This window comes from Lissotriton vulgaris, chromosome 6, assembly GCF_964263255.1.
Source record: "Lissotriton vulgaris chromosome 6, aLisVul1.2, whole genome shotgun sequence".
NCBI classification, from domain to species: domain Eukaryota; kingdom Metazoa; phylum Chordata; class Amphibia; order Caudata; family Salamandridae; genus Lissotriton; species Lissotriton vulgaris.
The window spans coordinates 1,285,328,420-1,285,348,770 of NC_141694.1; the positions used below are offsets into that span (position 1 = coordinate 1,285,328,420).

Sequence of the window (20,351 nt, forward strand, 5' to 3'; positions counted from 1 at the left end):
TTACCACCGCCAAGGTAATGGGTTGGTTGAAAGGTTCAACAGAACCTCAAAGGCATGATTATGGGTCTTGAAGAACCCATGACGCGTAAGTGGGACGTCCTCTTGCCATGCCTACTCTTTGCGTACTGTGAGGTGCCACAGAAGTCTCCAGGGTTCAGCCCCTTTGAGCTTCTCTATGGTCACCCAGTGAGAGGACCTTTGAGTTTGGTCAAGGAAGGCTGGGAGCAATCTCCCTGGAAACCTCCCCAGGATGTAATTAGCTACATGCTGGCCTTCAGGAACCAGACTAGGCGTTTCAGACAACTCGCTGAGGTGAATCTGGAAGCCAGCCAGGTGGAGATGAAGCGGTGGTACGACCAGAATGCCACTCTGGTTGAGCTTCAGCCTGGTCAGAAAGTGTGGGTCATGGCCCCAGTGGAACCCTGTGCGCTCCAGAATAAGTGGACCGGACCATTTGAGGTGGTGGACCGCACAAATCCTGTTACCTACTTGGTGGACTTGCGGTATGCCAGGAAGCCCTTGCGAGTCCTGCATGTCAACCGCCTGAAGCCCCACTTGGAGAGGTCCGAAGTGGGCATGCTATTGGCAACAGATCCTGGAATGGAGGAGGCGACTGAGCCTCTTCCTGACCTCCTGTCTGCAACAGAGAGAGATGGGTCAGTGGATGGTGTGAACCTCTCTTCCACCCTGAGCAACAGAATGACTGTCACCAGTTGCTGGGACAGATTTTGGATTTGTTTCCCCTGATTCCCAGTGTCGCAGATGGGGTGCATCAATGATGTGGACACTGGAGACAGCCCTCCTGTGAAGCATAACACTTACAGGGTGACTGACCAGGTCAGAGCGTCTATCAAGGAGGAGGTCTCAAAGATGCTTGCTATAGGGGTGATTGAGTCCTCTAACAGTCCTTGGGCCAGCCCACTGGTCTTTGTCCCAAAGGCTGCCGCACTGGGTGCCACGCCAGAACTCCGGTTCTTTGTGGACTACCAAGGGCTCAATTCATTCACCAGGACTGATGCACACCCCATCCCCAGAACTGATGAGCTCATTGATCGCTTTGGGGCTGCCCGGTACATCAGCATGATTGACTTAACGTCTGGGTATTGGCAGATCGCCTTGACTGATGGGGCAAGATAGAGGTCCGCATTCTCCACACCAGAGCACCTAAGCAGCTGGGTGGCAGCGGCAGAGATCCCTGGAAACCCAGAGAGCAAGGTGGAAAGTCCACTTGGCAGCGGCAGCAGTAATCCCCGCGGTCCCCCAGAGCAAGGATACAAGAAGACTTCCAGGCTACTGAATGAAGTCGCTACACGGCCCCGCCCCCACAGGAGCAGCACACTACAGCACACAACAATGCAGATAACGCGTCTAAATAGACTAAATAAAGCAAAATTATCAATTTTCATTAAACTGCTTTGAAAGTAATTAACCCCATTTGCTATGGGGCAGTTTTATATCCACCTTTGGTAGCCCGTTTTGATGAAAGACTCATCTGAAATGAAAGGAATATATTCATTGCAGCCACGAAACCTGGGAAACATAGCCCTCATGCAACAAAGGGGGCTTTGATGAAGCCAGCAGATCAATATAATTATACCAAATGCAAACTCAGCATGGACATCGTGTTAAGGTAATGATACCCTTGTGTCATTTGTCTTTATTTTTATTTCTTGCTCTGCATTCTCATATATAGCTACATACGCATTAAGATGGCAGTGGCTCTGGGTTCTACTATCTTAAAATGGCTGAGGTCATAAATAACAAGAATATTGGGTCTCCTCCAGCCACTGGTCATTTCTAATTATGTTTAACTGCATCTCCTCTGAATACAAGTCGCCACAACTGAAGTAGGACTATCCTGCCATAAGTCTCACGGACAGTGAAGTAGGACTACACTGGATAGCCCATAGGTCCCCAGCGGCTTAATGGTCATTGAAACAGGACTACACTGGTTCTCCCATACTTAATGGAAACAGACAATGGACTACATAGTTGGTCAGTAAGATCTCTCCCAAAGAGTCGTCCATCTTAGTGTCTCTACCATAGAGGTATAAACCACAATCTCTGTGTAAGACCGTCCTCACCACCTTTTCACCTCACCTCAGATCAGAATCTCTCTACATTCTTCCCTCGTTATATTCCATGCCGTTCTATTTCTAAGCACTGTCTCTTTTCCCCCACATCCTACTCTGCACCCCGCAACCCTGGTGCAACCACCAGGATACTTGAGATCCCACCCCTGGCTCCCATTCCGCCCATGATTACCTAGCCACTTCCTTCCACAACCCTTCCTTACCCACAACCCTTCCTTACCCACCCCCCACAAACACTCCTCGCCACATACCACAAACCCCTACGAGGCTCATACCCACTTCGCGTCTCATATCATTTCACCAACTGTGCTGGTCATATCATGGAGCTCACAGGCGCACACACACACACACACACACACACATCATTTATCCCTCAAACCTATCAAAAAAATCAGCCAAACGATTCAAGCACAATGTTATCAAAATTCACCCTGAAACACTCTTCGCTGATCCCCATTTCTCCCCACTCAACGGGATAACAACCACTGATATCATTTTCCACACAAAACGAAGAGCCCAATTGAGGTAAGCATTCCTTGCTTCACTCTCGATCTACTCCATGAGAAAAACCGTGCATGGTCTAGTTATTTATATTTCCCCCTCCCAGCTCTTCCAAGCGACAGTAACTATCACCATCTACAATAACGGAACTATCCTCATTCAATCCACAGACCTTAGTTTAAATCTCCTGGACAACATTTTCCCCATCATTAAAAAAACTAGTGTCTAAACCCCATTTCACTACCCAAACTACTGCCATCTCCAGCACACAAGTGGTAACATTTCTCACATCTCTCAACCCGCCTGACCGCCTCGCCCCTCTCCCACCCCATCCACTACTTCCATTGACTTCTCACGATACTCTCACCCAAACCACCCCTCACAAAAACACACCTCACATCACCTCACCAAACCCACACACTCTACCTCCTAGCACGCCTGATAGCCTGCACCCTCGTCCACCCTGTCCACTACTGGCATTGGATCCATATAGTATTTCCACCCAGACTACCCTTCCCACCAACACACCTCACATCACTTCACCAAACCCACACACTCTACCTCCCAGCACTTCTGAGACCGCATACTCTTCACCAATAGATATTGAGTCCCATCAGCTTAAGATCATTGCTCCCCTCCCCCCTAACAGCATCCTCCCCATAACCATCTCTCCTGCTGCATCATCCTTGCCCCATAACGTTACTCCTTACACGTATTTCCCCCCATCACTGCTACACCCACCCAGGTCAGTTGCTGGCACATATTATGACACCCCACTACCTCCCTGAAAACACGCTGCCCTCAAAGCACACCCCTATCCCAATTACCCCTCCCACACCCACACACCAGTCAACCACCCCCTCAACTCAGCCATCTACATCCATAACTCTGCCACCCTCACGCACAATAGTGTCTCCAACACTACTCATACCTTCACCTGATCACACACCCAACTTGCCCACATCGCAGCCATCCACATTCACATCACAGCCACCAACCTCACTCATAACCACACCAGACCCAAGACTGGATGAGATTATGACCGCACTTCACCAAATCAAAAAGGAACTCCGATCTTTTAAGGAAATGTCAAGACAACAATGGTGCACTATTTCCTCCAGAACATCTAAATCGAGCGAGCGCCCGTGCCACCTAACATTCACCTCTAAACTTACTCCACCCAGTTGGAAAACAGTTCCCTCCCATATTACATTAACCCCCCCCCCCCCCCCCCCCCCCCCTATGCGAAGCATCAATCCGTTTTTTCGGAGAGCGATCTTCTCTCTCTTCTACACTCTTATAAACCCTCTCACAAACCCCTTAACTCCCACTCAGATGACCATCCCCACTATCCCCCTCAACCCATTCAGATCATCTACACACAACAACAGAAGAATCGTCGATGACAACCTAAGAAGAGTCCCTCTCATTCAGGATCCCACTTTTTCACTCATCACACCCCATCTTAAATGCACACTCCTAAACTGTAGATCTGCCTCTAGACATGCAGCGGATATTGCTGACCTCATCTCACAGGAGCTGGACCATTAATGTTAACCGAAACCTGGCTAACGGAATCCTCCTCTCCACTAATCGACATTCTAGTGTCCCCTAACTACAACATCATTAGATTGGTCAGAATTCATAAGATAGGGGGAGGTACCGCCTGTATACATTGTAGCAACATCACTGTAAACTGAGCCATATCTCCTGCATTCCCCTCTTGCGAATACTTATAGCAGCAACGGCAAACCAGTATGCTCGCTACACATCATCTATCATCCACCTGGGGACAACCTCATCTTCACTGAACACCTAATGGATATGGTTTCAACGAACTCCGGGTGGCAAAATACCCAAATAAACCTTGGCGACTTCAATCTCCATTGGAATGACCACAACGACACAGTGGTCAATAGTCTAAAAAACTTCCTGGATAATCTAGCCCTCACCCAAATTTGCAACAGCCCTACACATAATAAAGGCTCAAACCTGGATTTAATAATCTCCAAAAGTGACGTCATTCAGTTGGAGTCGATCCAACCCTGTCCTGTACCTGGTTGGACCATCATATTATCACCTTCTTTATCAAGGAAACTGTGAAATTCAACTTGGTTCAATCCACAAAACCAAAGATTTGGAAAAGAGACTTGAAAAAACTCAACCCCAACATATTACTTTCCTCCAGCTACAACCTTCGTCTACCCTCTGCAGGTTCCTCCGACATCCATGATCTCACCAACCCCTACCTCAATTCCATGACCTTGATAATTAACGAGGTTGCCCCCCCTTCAACTAAAGAGTTTCCACTAAAGAACTGTAAACCTTGGTACAACTGTCTACTTATGAGGATAGACGATCTCTCAGAACTTTTGAACACAACTGTAGATAAGTCCCATCTGCTACTAGTGTGCTAGTGATTGTACTGAGGCGGAAGCCGGGACTTGTGTGCTCGTACCGCATTGTATGCCTGGTATTTTAAAACCTGCACTGGTTGTCGTTTTGCACAGAACTTAATTTTTAAATTTGTGGCATTGGAAAAACTGCCTGTTACTTTTGCGCAGCACTGCCCTGCCTTTACTCGACCAGTTACCCGGTCTCTGCTTCCCCTCCCGCCCCAGCAACTATAAAATGGTCCCCCTTCACAGGGAGCGCAGTGGACGGGCGCGCCAAAGGCAAGCCCGTCCGCCCCGGGCCCAGGGGCCAGTGACACTGGCCGTTTCCTTTCTTATTCAGCTAACACCCTCAGACAGCTACAAGCTACGCTTTTGCCGCTCTCCCCTGACACAGTGAGGCGGATTAATTCCGCTGGCATCGCACGCAGTGCACCTAGTTCCCCTGAGAGTCGTAGGTACGCTGTGGGGCCTGGAATGAGTGAGACATCTGTTTGTGTGATGTATCTGTACACACGTTCTTTAGTAAAGCACCATTTAGACATCTTTATCCTCCTTACCACTGAAAAACCTGATATGTTATTAATTACAGAAACATGGCTTACCATTGATTCCCATCCCGACATCCTGGCGGCCCTTCCCCCAGATTATTACATTCTCCATACTGTCCGCCCTTCAGGCCGCACTGGGGGCGGGGTGGCAGCAATCATATTGAAACAATTTAAATTCATCTCCTCTGCTTCTCTTGTCCTCCCTGAGGTGGACAATTTGGTCATCAGCCTAGAAACTGACGCTGGTGCCCTTACAATTATACTCCTTTATCGTCCCCCCCCCCCCCCTTCATCCCATGCCTTCGTTTCCCATTTCCCTGACCTGAGTGAACAGTTGGCACATTTAATGACACTTCACGCCAGAATCGCCCTTTTCGGCGACTTCAATTATTGGTTCAATGATGAGAAAGCTGGCCCCCATGCCACGGAACTGTTCGAAGCTCTAACCAGTCTTAACCTTGTTCAACAAATCTCCGCTCCCACTCATATCAAGGGTCACACTCTTGGCCATATCTGGACCCACGAGATAGAATTATCCTGCCTAGTCATCTCCACTTGCTTCTGGTCTGATCACCATTAATTGACACCACCATCACTGTTAGTGGCAGGGTCAAGTCCCCCTTCTTGGCAGGTGGGTTATCTTGCCCTTTCACGGCAGCCAGGGTACCTACGACCTGCGGAGTCCCTCAGGGCTCCTCTCTTTCCCCCCTTTTATTCAACTTGTACCTCCGGCCACTGATCCATTCGCTCAAGAGGTGGGACATCACAGTGTTCAGTTACGCTGATGACTTGCAGATCATCTTCCCTCTCGACTCCCCCGATGCCGCTAATAATTTTCAAGCAGTGATGACACACATACAGTTGTGGATGAACCACAACCAATTAAAATTAAATCCAGGGAAAACGGAGTCCCTGCACTGAGAAGTAGTCTAGCACTTTTTAGGTCTCGGACTGCGAACCGATCGTGAAGCGATCGTCGCTCCGAGACTCTATTGCAATCATTTCTGCTTTCAAGGAGTCAAGGGAGACGGGCGACAAGTGATGTATGTATGTATGTATGTATGTATGTATGTGTGTATGTATGTATGTATGTGCACGCGCGCGTAAACGAATCGGGTCACGCGCGCTTCCGGTCTCCCATGGCTCCTTGGAAGCAGACACACACACACATACAGACCCCCCCGCTGCGCATACACACACTCACACACACATACAGAACCCCCCACGCCGCCGCGCATTCACACATGCACGCATTCACATAGAGACCCCCCCCCCTAGAAGGAGCCCCTAAGTCCAGACAGCACATCTTGTACCCCTGACCCCACTGCGCCCCCTCAGTACCCGGGTCCGACGCCCCCTCAGTACCCGGGTCCGAGTCGTCGTCATTCAGCTCCAACACCTCGATGATCTCCTCGTCACCATGAAAGTCTCCGACCTGCGCCCCTGCCACATCCCCCTCGGCGTCCTCCATAGGTACAAGTACCCAGCCTGGTCTCTTCCACTCCCACGTCCCGATCTTACGGTGCAGTCTACCCAGAGGAGCGTCAGGCAGCTGCTGCCAATGGAAGCAAGGTGTAAACAGCAGTAGACCAATCACGACTCGGATACATTCTGCCTTCCCGCCATCCCCGTGAGCGGGGGAAGCTTGCATGGACAACGAAACTAGAGAAATCCGGGAAATGTAGTTTTGTGTATCGATACACTTTGTGACATTAATCCTACTTGACTGTTTTAGTTGCGTGATTACACTCTATGTGAAGCAGAAAGAGGATAGAACAGAAGCAACTGTATACATAGCCTAATTCGCTACCGTTTTGGAACATTCGAAGGGCGTTTTATTTAGCGAAATGTACCTTACATGACACGACGGTAGATATTTTAATTTTCGGTACAGGCAAAAGTAAAAATACATAACTCATCTAATGCTTGCATTTTTCCTTTCATGTAGGAAATATCTTTCAAATTGGGTAAGGTTATTCCGTTCCATATTAAAGCAGATACTCGTGAAGATTCCTGACTTTTCCTTACATAGCTGCTTGAATAACGAAATCTATTTCACTAGCGAACAAAAGTTAGTCCATTTTTTTAGTGTGGCTGTGTGACGCGGTTGTCTTTCCTGATGGATTGGATGCCAGACCTTGCATGTGTGTTTGGGTGTATAGAGTATGTTAGAGGCTGTCCTATGGAAGTACTCGGGTGTCATGCATGAATGCCAGAGATGTGCTCTCCCCATGTCGCGGAGAGCATGAAGTAACAAGGTGTCAGTAAAAGTTACATTTTGTTTCTAAGTCGTCACACATTGATACTCACCTGAACACACGGCCGCATGTGTGTCTTATTTATGGACTTGTAGATTTCATGGGCGTCAATTCACCAACATTCCTGGGGTAGCAAAAGCGACATCACTATCTAATTTCTTTCTCAAATACGTTTCCATTAAGAAGCCATAAATGCAAGCCAGCAGCATCCATACTAGTATCTACATTACTCCGCAATATTATTAAAACACTTAAAATATACAATTACCAGTTCATTTAAAATTAGCCATGCTATTTAATAAAGTGCTTCGCTAACATTGTTTTACAACATATTTGCCTGCTTATATTCCTGAACTCAAAAACATCTATTCTACCTTCCTAGGACCGTTAATGAAACCAGGCAATTCGCTTTTCCAGGCTCCTTTTATCTGCAATTTACGATTTTCACAGACTCTTTAATGACACATGTTCACGTGTTTTATTAGTCTTAAAAGATAAGATAGCTATCTTCTGTTCCTGCTCCTCTACTTAAACTCAGGAAGAAAAGCATTTCCAAACTTCCTTCCCATTCCAAACGGAGCTGTTGCTATACATTGTAGGAGCCCGACGAATCGCTATCTACTGTGCCTTAGGAGTCTCAAGGCGAGAGAGGCATGTCCTGTGCCCTGCCCCAGCACAGTCTATGGGTGTGTTTTTGTGTATGTGATGTGAGAGTGTATTCGTATGGGTGTGTGAGAGCACAAGACAGTATGTGTCTGTGTGCATATTCAGAGGCGCACACTGCACCAGTCTCTCCTTTTATTTAAAAGGATTCCCAGCTCGAGGCGCACACACACACAGCCAAACACACAGCCACACACACAACCACACACACACACAATCACACACACACACAACCACACACACACACACACACACAACCACACACACACACAACCACACAACCACACACACACAACCACACACACAACCACACACACACAACCACACACATACCACACACATACAACCACTCACACAACCACACACAACCACAACTACACACACACAACCACACATACCACACACATACAACCACACATACCACACACATACAACCACACACACAACCACACAGTCAGTGCGCACTTTCACCAGGCACAGACACCATCAGTTGTCGGTGCACGCTTTCACCGAGCACAAACACCACCAGCCGTCAGTGAACGCTTTTACCAGGCCCAAACACCACCAGCCGTCAGGGCACGCTTCCACCAGGCGCACACCACCAGAAATCAGTGCATGCTGTCACCAGGCACACACACACACACACACCACCAGATGTCAGTGCTTACTTTCATCAGACACACAACAACAGCCGTCAGTGCACGCTTTCACCAAGCACACACACCACCAGCCGTCAGTGCACACTTCCACCAGGCACACACACCACCAGCCATCAGTGCAAAATTTCTACAGGCACACACACTACCAGCCATCAGTGCACACATCAATTGTTAACGCATCCACAATTTACTATTGTAGCAATCGTAGTATGGTGCACTTTACTTTTAAACCTATTCATGTAAAGCGCAGCATGCCACCATTGCTGCAAAAATCAATACTCATTTTTTTGGCCTACGATTTATAGACTTGTGTTGCAGTTGGTGTTGCAATATTTAGCAATGCCAATAGCTCAAACTTAATTAACCCCAGACCTATTGCATTGTAAATGCTTGTTTGATAATGGGGTCAAACATGAGTCTGTTGAGTGCACTGCCTTAATTCTTATTACCTTTAAAGTCGTTTGCTTCTGAGGGTGTGAAAAAAGGACGATAACTGATGTCAGTGCGAAGGGTGGCATCTTAAATGACACTTTGATGTCCTGTCCATGGAAACTTTAAAAACCATGCAATGCCACCTGTTACCACTAGGAACGGTATTGTAAGATTATTTTTTCCAGAAGATTCAAAAGGTGAGGAATTGGCATGTATAACATCCAGCACAAAGATTGCTACTGACAGTAAGTAACTTATTTATATGAAGTACCCAAAATAAATTTCAAAGTGCACCGAAAGATGCAATGGCAATATATAAATGTTTTGCATGACTTGTAGTGGTGAAAGAATGTGATGTGTAATATTTGTAACCTGTTGTTGAACGAAGAATGGGAGTCCATGAAGAATACCAGGTGTAACAGAGGAGATAGCTGTTTAGCCGTGTTACTTAAATAATCTTATTCTGCAAGATATGACTAAAAGATAGTTTGTTCATTAGTATGATATGGCAAGATTGTTTATGATGGGGAAAGTGTAGGTAATTGTTGTGCTGCATTGTTAACACTAATGTTTACAGGAAACTCGTACCTGCTGAAAGAAGCCATGTGGATCCATGGACCTTGCATATTAAACAGGAAAAAAAGCAATTTTTCCTACAGGACTAAATCTGTCTCATAGCATTTTCTGTCTTTGCAGCCAAAACGGTATACCTATAATTTAAAATCTCCTGGTGTTCGCCCTTCAAATCCAAGACCAGGCACTGTGAAACAACACCCCACACCTCTGCAGCAGGAGCTGAGGAAAATTAGTTACAGTCGCATCCCAGAGAGTGAGATGGAAAGCACAGCTTCAGCTCCAAACTCTCCACGAACTCCACTGACACCACCACCTGCTTCTGCTACATCCAGTACTACTGATCTGTGTAGTGTATTTGATTCTGATCCGTCGAGTCCCTTTCATTCACGTAAGTTACATTTGAGAAATGTTGTTGAAAAAATTGCAAACATGTTTGTATTCTATACTTGTAAATACATTCCTGTAATGGTTTTGTATGCTGTGAGGAAATGGAGTGTATTATATGGTGTGGTAGTGCACCCTCACTGTGTAATACACTTGCCAACCCCTTCAGGTCCAGTAGGTTTAGTCTGTCAAACCTCCGCCTAACCCTGTGTAGCTGTGGCACTGAGCAGCAAGGCTTATACAGAGGAACTAGTGTAAAGCAAGTGAACCGCACTAAAACAGTTGAAGAAAAAATCAACACGACACAAGAAATCCGACGCCAATTTATAAAAATAGAATGCATTTTTATAAGGATTTAGACATCACAACTAAAAGATTTTGACTCCACTGTGAACAAGTACTTGGAAAAGTGTCAATGCGGTTGAGTAGAAGTACCTGGGGTGAACAACTGCAGTAGGTAGCTAGCCAGGGGGACCAGCAAGGCCCTTCGAAACAATTACCGTCACAGAAGAAGCAGCCCTCAAACAGTTTCAGACACTTAATTTGCATTGCAGTGGGTTCCTAAGAAGTGGACCTGATGCAAATGCTGATGGATGATGAAGATGCTCACAGGGTGTCAAAAGAGTAGTTCAGAGGAACTGAAGCCATCTCCTTCTTAAGGGACCTCTCTGTAGGTGAACAGTAGGCATGTGAGGAGAATATCCCATCTCCTCCTGAGTTTTTAAGGCAAACCCATGATCATGCCTTTTATGGTTTTGTTGAACCTCTCAACTAATCCATTTCCTTGGGGATGAAATTGGGTGCTGAGCTTGTAAGTCACACCACATTCCTCCCACATTGTCTTCAGTTAGAGGAACATGAAATTTGTATCCCTATCTGAGATGGCCTTAGGGAACTCAACCCTGGTAAAGATTCCAAAGAGGGCTCTAGCCACTGCAGGGGCAATGACTGTCCTAATTGGATTTGTCGCAGGATGCCTGGTGGCATAGTCCGCTACCACAAGGATCAACTTGTTCCCTGAAACTATGGGTGGGGCTAGGGGACCAACAATATGTGAAGTTTGAATACCAGATCCACTCCGCTTTGTGGTATAATAATCTTTATTGATGGTGTCCAGCATGTGTCAAGATAGTATCCACAAGTTTCAAGGATTAAGAACCCCAGGGCCGACCACATATCCCAATCATCTTGCTTGTCTCGTCCTCTCTCCACACCTGCATGTCATACACCATCACCTGCACATTGCACCAGACCATACAACACATCTTCCCCTTAACAAACAGATCACAACTTAACAAATAAGATCAAAGAAAAACACACACATAGACCACACATAGAACACCAAAAATAAACATCACATACACAATGGCAAACTACAAAACATAGTCAATAAATTATTATTATTATTAGGGTTTTGTAGAGCGCATAATAACCCGTAAGTATCCCAGCGCTAAGACCAGGACAGTCGAGAGGGTAGATTGTGAGGGAGAAAAGAGAAAAACGGGGATCAGGGGAACAGGTGTGTTTTCAGAAGTTTTCTGAACCGGAGGTAATCAGGTTCCATCCTGAGATTACGGGGGAGGGCGTTCCATAGACGGGCTGCGTTCACAGAAAAACGCCGTCCGCCAGTGCGTGCCTTCTTCACTCCATGAGAATTGTGATAAGGTGTTCATGGTCAGAGCGAAGGGATCTTGTGGCTTTGTAGGGTCTGATGAATTTTTTGAGGATGGGGGGGCCTTTGTCCTGCAGGAGTTTATGGAATAGAGAGCTAGAGAGCCTTAAATTTGACTCGCTCTCTCACTGGGAGCCAGTGAAGGTGCTTCAGAGCTGGTTTGGCCGAGGATCTAGCCGGGGTTTTAGTGAGAAGCCGGGCTGCGGCGTTCTGGATCCTTTGCAGTTTGTTGAAAGTTGCTTCGGGGGCACCCAGATATGGCATTGCTATAGTCCAGCCTCGAGAGGATGAGGCCTTGGAGGAGCAATTTCTGGGAGACAGGAGGAAGTAGGGGTAGAATTATCCTGATAGATTTAAGGAGCCCGAAGCAGGTCCCAGCGATTTTTTTTTTTTGGCTTGGGTCTTGAAGGACAGGTCTTTTTCTAGTCAGATTCCCAGGCTCTTGATCTCGGTCTTGGGGACCAGGGGTTCACCCAAACAGGGGGGCCAGATGTTCGGAGGAAGGGAGAGCCCCTTTTGACGAAGGAGTAGGATATCTGTCTTGGATCCGTTGAGTTTCAACGACGAGCTATTCATCCATCCCTGAATTTCGGAAAGGCAGCTATGGGCTATGGAGGTTACATGGTTCGTGGTTGGGTTGAGATAGAGACACCACTAACTGCATGTCATCCGCGTAGCTGATGATTTTCACTCCGAACGGGATGACCACCTCCTCCAATGGGGACATGTAGCCATTAAATAATGTCGGGCTTAATGAGGAGCCCTGGGGCACTCCACATTGGAGGGGGGTAGCAGGGGAGCGGGTGTCGTTCTCCCAGTCCTGGAAGGAGCGATGGTCTAAAAATGATGCGAACCAGGCCAAGGCAGTGCCCTCCACACCGAGGTCTCTGAGTCGCTGGATTAGGACCCGGTGGTTAACAGTGTCGAAGGTCGCACTGAGGTCCAGGAGGATCACTGCCACTGATCCTCCTGCGTCCAAAATGCCTCTGGTCTCCTCCACAGCCGCAAGCAGGGCGATGTCCGTGCCCTGACCTGGTCGGAATCCGGTTTGCGAGCTTCTGAGCAAGTTGTTGGACTCCAGAAACTGTAAGAGCTTTTTATTGACTAACTTTTCAGTGATTTTACTGATTCCGGGGAGGAGGGAGATTGGCCTGTAATTGGCCAGGTCCAAGGGGTCAAGTGAAGGTTTTTTAGGAGCGCCTTGACGACGGCCGCTTTCCAGCTGGGAGGGACTTTTCCCTGGAGCAATGATGAATTGATGAGGTCAGTGAGAGGAGGGACAATCGTAGGAGCCACTTTTTTTAGAATACGTAAGGGCACCGGGTCGCTAGGGGAGCCGCTTTTGATTGTAGCTAGCGTAGTTAAGACCTCTTCCGTAGTTACCAGGCCGAGAGAGTTTAGGTGGGTGATGGTTGGATCCGATTTAGCGCAGCCCTCATCATTAAGACTGGGGTCAACTGGAGGTAGGGAGGCGAGAATTTTTTGAATTTTCTCGTCAAAGAATTTAGCCAATTTGTGGCATTTCTCTTCAGAGGTATTGGAGTCTGGAAGTTTCTCTGGTCGCGGATCTGGGATTTTGAGTAATTCTTTTAAGATGATGAAGGTTTCCCTGGCGGAGCAGGAGGAATTTTTTATTCTTTCATCAAAGAATGTGCTTTTGGTATTGCGTAGGGTGAGTTTATAGTTCTTTAAGGAGGTGCGGAATGTAACTTTTTTGGCTATGGTTTTATCCTTCCTCCATGAGCGCTCTGTTCTTTTACACTCCTTACGTAAGAGGTTAAGCTCAGGAGTGTACCAGGGAGCCGGGTTCACTCTTTTGACTCGTTTCAAGGTGGTGGTTTTAGGGATGAGATTGTCCAATGAGTGGGTGAGCCATGCGTTGAACTGGATGTCCGTGGTGACTGGGTCGGAAGCCGGGGGGAGAAGTGACCCTGAGTGTGGTGGCCCATTCTTCCGGCGAGAGTTTGTGCCAGCGTCGATCAGTTACCCGGGTTTTGGACGGTTGGGTAGGTGGAACAAAGAGATGCCAGTAAATGGGGATCAAGAAATGGTCTGTCCATGGCAGGGGAAAAGGAGTGTGGGTTTTAAGGTCAGAGATGTTGGTGAAAATGGGGTCCAGAAGATGTCCTTTGACATGGGTGGGCTCTGAGTTCACTAGTCGGATGCCAAAAGACTTGAGGTCAAGGAGAAGTTCGGATGCAGTTATGTCCTTGGGGGTCTAGTAGATGGAGGTTCAAGTCTCCCAGGATTAGAAAGTTGGGAGTAATAGTTGCCATCTTGGTGACAGTATCAACAAGGGCGCTTGAGAATTTGGCTGGGGCTCCCGGCGGGCGGTATATCAGAAGACCAGAAAGGGAAGTTACAGGAGATATCTGTAGAGCAAAGTGGCAACTTTCGCAGTCGTCGATATTACCATCGTTGGTTCTGCAGGTGAAGTGCTCTCTGTAAATTATTGCCAGGCCACCTCCTCTGCCGAGGGGTCTATTCTGAGAGTGGATTTGGTAGCCAGGTGGTAGAGCATTGACAATGTCAGAATCAGAGCAGGGGGTGAGCCAAGTTTCCGTGAGGAACAGAATATCGAAGGCATGATCATAGACAAGAAGGTTGATCTCGTGGGAATGTTTGGGAAGGGACCCACAGTTAAGAAGACCGAGCTGTAGGCCATGGCATTCTACGGCGGTAAGGGCCAGATTGCAGAGGTTACAATTAGTAAAGGGTTTTTCTCCTGAATAGGTGTAGTTATACTTAGAGTTTTTCGAGGGGTTAAGTGCAAGGAGCCTGTCTCTGGGGTAGGTACGTCGGGCTGAGGACGAATTGGGCATAATGACCGGGCCTGGGGCCGGCTGGGCCCGGACGGGCCCAGACGGGCTCAGACGGGCTTGCCTTAGGCGCGCCCGCTGCGCCCACGTGGAAAGCACATTACTCGTAGGCGGTGTTGGGGGCGTGGCCTAGTGCGAGTGGGCGTGGCCTGAGATCAGGCTGGGTAATGGCGCCAGAAGCAAATTTCGCTCGCCCGCGGCAGCGTTTACCTCGGCTGCGCGGGGGTCAGAGGGTGAGAAGAGATGCTCAGGGGAGCACAGGCAAGGTAGGAAAACAAGTTTTTTTTTTTAAATATCAAGTTGCACAAAATTATTAAAACAGCTTTCAGTAACAAAACAAACAAGCTCCCGGCTGTGCCTCAGGAGGTATTTTCTTGACGCAAGAACTCCTTCTAAGTAACACTTTTGATTACACTAGATTCTTCACAAACTGATTTCTCACCATCTACCTCCTTAATGTTCTTATCCACTCTCTCCACACGAGACTGCTTCCACCACTGTCCATTAGCTGTCTGTACAGAATTTCCACAAACCGTTTTTACATGTACAGGTGCTCTAAATGTGGTCTCCTCGACAGTAGAGCATCTTTGACCCGAACTCAGTCACCAACCTGCACCACTACAGCATTTTTGCTCTTACTATTTTTCTCTAATACACCCACCCTGATCTGACTAGCCTTATCACATTTTGCTTTGGCCTTTCCAGCCAACACTTTAACATCCAACTCCTTCTTGATCACACCCAAGATCCAATCTGGACAAAGACATGAGCTGACAAAACTTCCTCATCAACTCGCAATGCACCTTACCTGTAACTGAATGTGGAGTAGTGCAATAAGCCCAAATAATATTCCTAATGGCATCGGTATAATCCACTCCAGATATAAATGCACTCTGCACATGCACTACTCTTTTCCATTTAGTTGAGGGAAATACGGTGGTTTGCGGACATGTCTAATGCCATTTTTACAAAATAACTCCTGCATAAATGTAGATGTGAGTTGCACCCAGTTATTGGATAATACCTCTGGTGTCATTCCTTCCCTATAAAATACCTCCTCGAAGAACTTGAGTACACTGGCAGTGTTGGGCTCAGCCACACCTTTAACCTCAACCCATCTGGGTAACTGGTCCATTAATACAATGAAATAGCTCATCTGTACGGAGAGAACATGTAAGAACCCAAAAATGAAGTGACACTTTCTTCCACACGCTATCCGGACTCTCTACAACCTTAGGCTGAGCTGTTAATTTTTCTCCTCTAACCAGAACACCACTCTCACAAGATAGCTCATCTGCCACCTTCCAGTACGGTTGTAAAGTAGGTTTCAATTTTTTTTTTCTTGTCCAACCTTCCAAAACACATTTAATGACATCCACGAGATCCACTTCCTTATTAACTGTGTCACACAATTCTTGCACACTGCCACACTTAACATTATCCTCAATCAAAGCTATTATGCATTCTTCTACCTCCTCTTCCTTAGATTCCACTTAGTCAGCAACAGGTATTCTTGATAAACAATCAGCTTTACAATTCTGGCCTCCAGCAATAAACACCACATCAAAATTAAATTCAAGTAATTTGACTGTTAATCTAGCAAGTATATCAGTTGATTTCTTATCTTTGTGCCCATTCAGAATGTCTACAAAGGGGTGATGGTCCGTTTGTAAACAAAATGATCTTCCCCACAAATATGGCTTATATTGTTCAACTCCCCAGGTGCAAGCCAACATCTTTCTCGATCACAGAGTACCTGGTTTTCACCTCAGATAGTCTTTTTAATGCAAACCCTATGGTAAATTCTGTTCCATGACTCTGCGAAAGTATGGCGCCGATTCCGTACCCACTTGCGTGCACAGTTACAAAAAATCCTGCGACCAGCCACATATGGTTGAAGCGCTTGTGCTGAAATCATTTTTTCTTTGATCATATAAAAATTTCTTTGGCAAACCATTGACCAAGTGAAACCTGTATTTTTCTTCAAGTGTTTAAAACACTTGGTTAGATCTAAATAATTCCTTACAAAGTTAGAATGGATTCGCGCATCCCTAGGAAAGGTCTAAGTTGATCATTGTCAAGTTCCCCGAGAGTCGTGGCAAAAACCAAAATGTCATCTTGGAATGCCACAACATTCTTGATCCCTCGCAACAACCTTGTCATAATCTTCTGAAAGACAGAAGCAGTAGATGCCAGACCAAATTGCATTCTACAAAACTGAAAAGTACCATCAGGTGCGAGGATGTGGCCTTATGGCTTCCCGCTAAATCAAGGCATCAATTCTCAAGTAACAGAAGAGGCTGGGACAACCCATCTGCAAACTCACTTCAACAAAGATTGTGTAACCGAACCACACAAGGAAATTCTCCTGCTCGAAGGCGATGTTTAAACACTTCAAATACTCTCTAACACAATTTCAGAACAGCCTCTTATCATTAGGAGGGAATAAATCTGCAAAAGAATTTCAAAGGGAAGACACGAAAGAGCCCCGGGACCAAATGGGACCCCACCCATACTATTAAAAAAAGACACAAACTACTGGGCATCTGTATTGAAACCGACCTTTGAATCAATCTTGAGCTCATTGACGATACCATCTTCATGGAGGGGTTCAATCATCTCCACCATCTACCAAAAAGGCAACCGGGACAACCCAAAAAACTACAGGTTGGTAGCTATAATTGCCACGAAGCCAAATATTACGCAAGATTGCTCCTACAAGAACTAACATCGTGGGAGACTGGAATCTCTGCAATCCTGACCAAACAGGCTTCTGTAAGAACATGGGGACGACCACCAACATCATGGCCCTCTCACTAATGATAGATGCCACACTTACCATAAAACAGCCCTTGTATCGATGTTTCATTGACTACATCTCAGCATTCGATCATATAAATAGGAACCTATTGTGGCAAAAACAAAAAAATCTGAACATTCCACCACTACTACTAAAACAACTAATGCTCTTGCACAATAACACCTGGGTGCAAGTAAAACTGAGCACAAGAGACAATATGACAAAAAGATCCCAACCACCAAACACTAAAACAAGGCTGCGTGCTTGCTCTGCTACTCTTTAATCTTTTTATGGCAGAGCTTTCAAACTCCCTCAATGATAACAACTTGCACGCTCCCAAAATAGGCGGCCTCCAGCGGTCTAACCTTTTGTACGCAGACAACTTGGTCCTCATAAGCCGGACTAGTGGGCCTACAGCGATTGCTTGATACTACACCTCTGTATTTGGAGGAGAACAAACTCAACATTAACAGAGAAAAAAACTAAAACTCTCTGTGTGAACTGACGCAAGAAAAAGACACAGCCTCGCTGGCATCTGGCTTCATGTAAGCTGGAAGCTGTACAAAATTACAAGTACCTGGGAATCATCATCGATGATAAGGGAAAGTACACAGCTCAACTCAAGGCCATAAAAGCAAGCATTTTCAATGCAATCAGTCTCACCTTTGGGACCTTGTATGTATTTTGCTGTGCAGCACATTAGCCTGGGTGCTGAAACATCTACTGTTCTACGAGTACCACCCTTCACTGCTCTTAACAACTTCAAAGACTCGTTTTAGTTGTTTCAGAGTATCATCATGTCCGACCTAAAGCATTTTCAATGTTATATACAACAAAGCCATATATGGTGCCTATTTATGATATGCAACTTACTTCCATTAACAAAGCAAATAATCTAAACAACCTAACAAGCTCACACACTTGTTCTCCGCCTTCCTAGCCCTGCTCAGCTTTCTACTTGCTTTTTATTTCCGAGCAAGCTTTTCCAGGTCAGGGGCCTCCCCTTTCTAGCCAGGGGGACTATAAACTGGTGCGTAGCTCCCATTGGTGCAGCAAGTGCCGTGGCACCAGGATTCAGTGCCCGAGAGGCCCGAAAACCCTGATAATTGTTATATTTCACTACCCTAACAGCAGTCATGCCCATTTTATTTCTCGCACCATGGCCCATGGTAAACTTGCTACACTACTGACTTTAAAACCTCCCTGTGGGGAAAATCCCAGGCTCTTGTCTCTAAAATGTTAGATTGCTCTCAATTGGGAAAATCTTCGACTCTCTGCCCCTTTCACATACAAGGCGCTCTCTTCCTCACAATCACTTCATAAAACTCATTCAACCGTTCCAATGTGATTACCAACTTCTGCCATCCTCTCCTGCATCTAGTAGCAGCGCCTTGACATGTCATGCCAGCGGCATAGGCGCTATAATACAAAACAAGCATTCCTCTTATCTAGAGTGAGGCATAGTTTGAAGAGGAAGACGGCGAGAAAAAGCTAGAGAGAGCCTATGAACTAATACACTAGCGGAATGGTGAAAACAGCAGAAAAACGTTGATCTGGAAATAAACGCACAGACATGTAATAGAATGATGAAAAGCACATTTATTCAACTTACAGACTGTTTGAGAAATAATGGAGCCCATGGCTGGCTCTGTAGTCCAGAGACTGGGACTGGGAGAGTCTGCTGGCCTGGCAAACGACGTTATTCTCCCAAAAACGCAGGCGTTATGCACTCTAAACACCAAACCGAGAGCGTGCTTCTGCACGTAATCTAATGTGAGCAGCTTTTTCGTACAGCTTTGCACCAGCCCCCGAAGCTATCCCGGGTAAGGTGTCTATAATAGCTGCTTGGTTAATTATGTGCCTGAACTCGTCGTGACATAAAATAAATCAAATACAGCTAGTCGGGCAGCGTGCTGGATTTTCACACAGGGGCTGGCTTGCTTGGGTCGAGCACACATACTCAAACCTTCAGCCCAGAAAGGCATTCTTTCTTGAGAATGCAGAACTCACATTCCAGGCATGAATCCGTGCTCGTTGTAACCCCCAAAGAGACCAAGAGGAGAAAGCCTGCCAAACATCACAAAAGCAAATAAAAGGAATGCAGAAAACATTCACCGTGGCGTTCCACCAACTTGCGTAAGCCATAGTCCCCGGTCTTTCTTGTATCCAAAGCTCTTTGTGCCACAAGTTAAGGCGCTATATCTGTGGTGTGCATCGGTGCTGGGAGGTGTGTGCGCTGCAGCTGGTGCTGCCCGCTGCTCCCTCGCCTGTCATCTACACTAGGGTGGAGAGGGTACTGCTCAACGCGGGACCCCAGCCTGCTGAGGCTGTCACTCAATTATCTGGAACGGAATTCCTCAGAGCGTCCTCACTGTCTCTTGTGAAACTAGCAGTCGGCCTGGGAGCCAGCGCCTGGCCTCATGCTAGGGGTGGCCCTGACAGGTATGGTTAGTCTAGGTCAATGAGTGGCTGCCCACGCCCCCGAGTCAATTCCTGCTGTATCTACACCCTGCCTGGCCTGCATTCAGAGCATAGTCCAGCGCAACTCCT

The 20,351-nt window shown here is 46.7% G+C and overlaps 1 protein-coding gene across 1 annotated transcript in view; it reads left to right on the forward strand.

The window, feature by feature from the left end:
- The window catches only part of SOS1 (SOS Ras/Rac guanine nucleotide exchange factor 1), an 897,181-nt gene that overhangs the window by 820,784 nt on the left and 56,046 nt on the right, over window positions 1-20,351 (forward strand). The window contains exon 20 of the mRNA XM_086927418.1: window positions 10,247-10,514. Within this exon, the coding sequence (XP_086783544.1) occupies window positions 10,247-10,514 (268 nt within the window). The remainder of the gene's footprint in view (window positions 1-10,246; window positions 10,515-20,351) is intronic.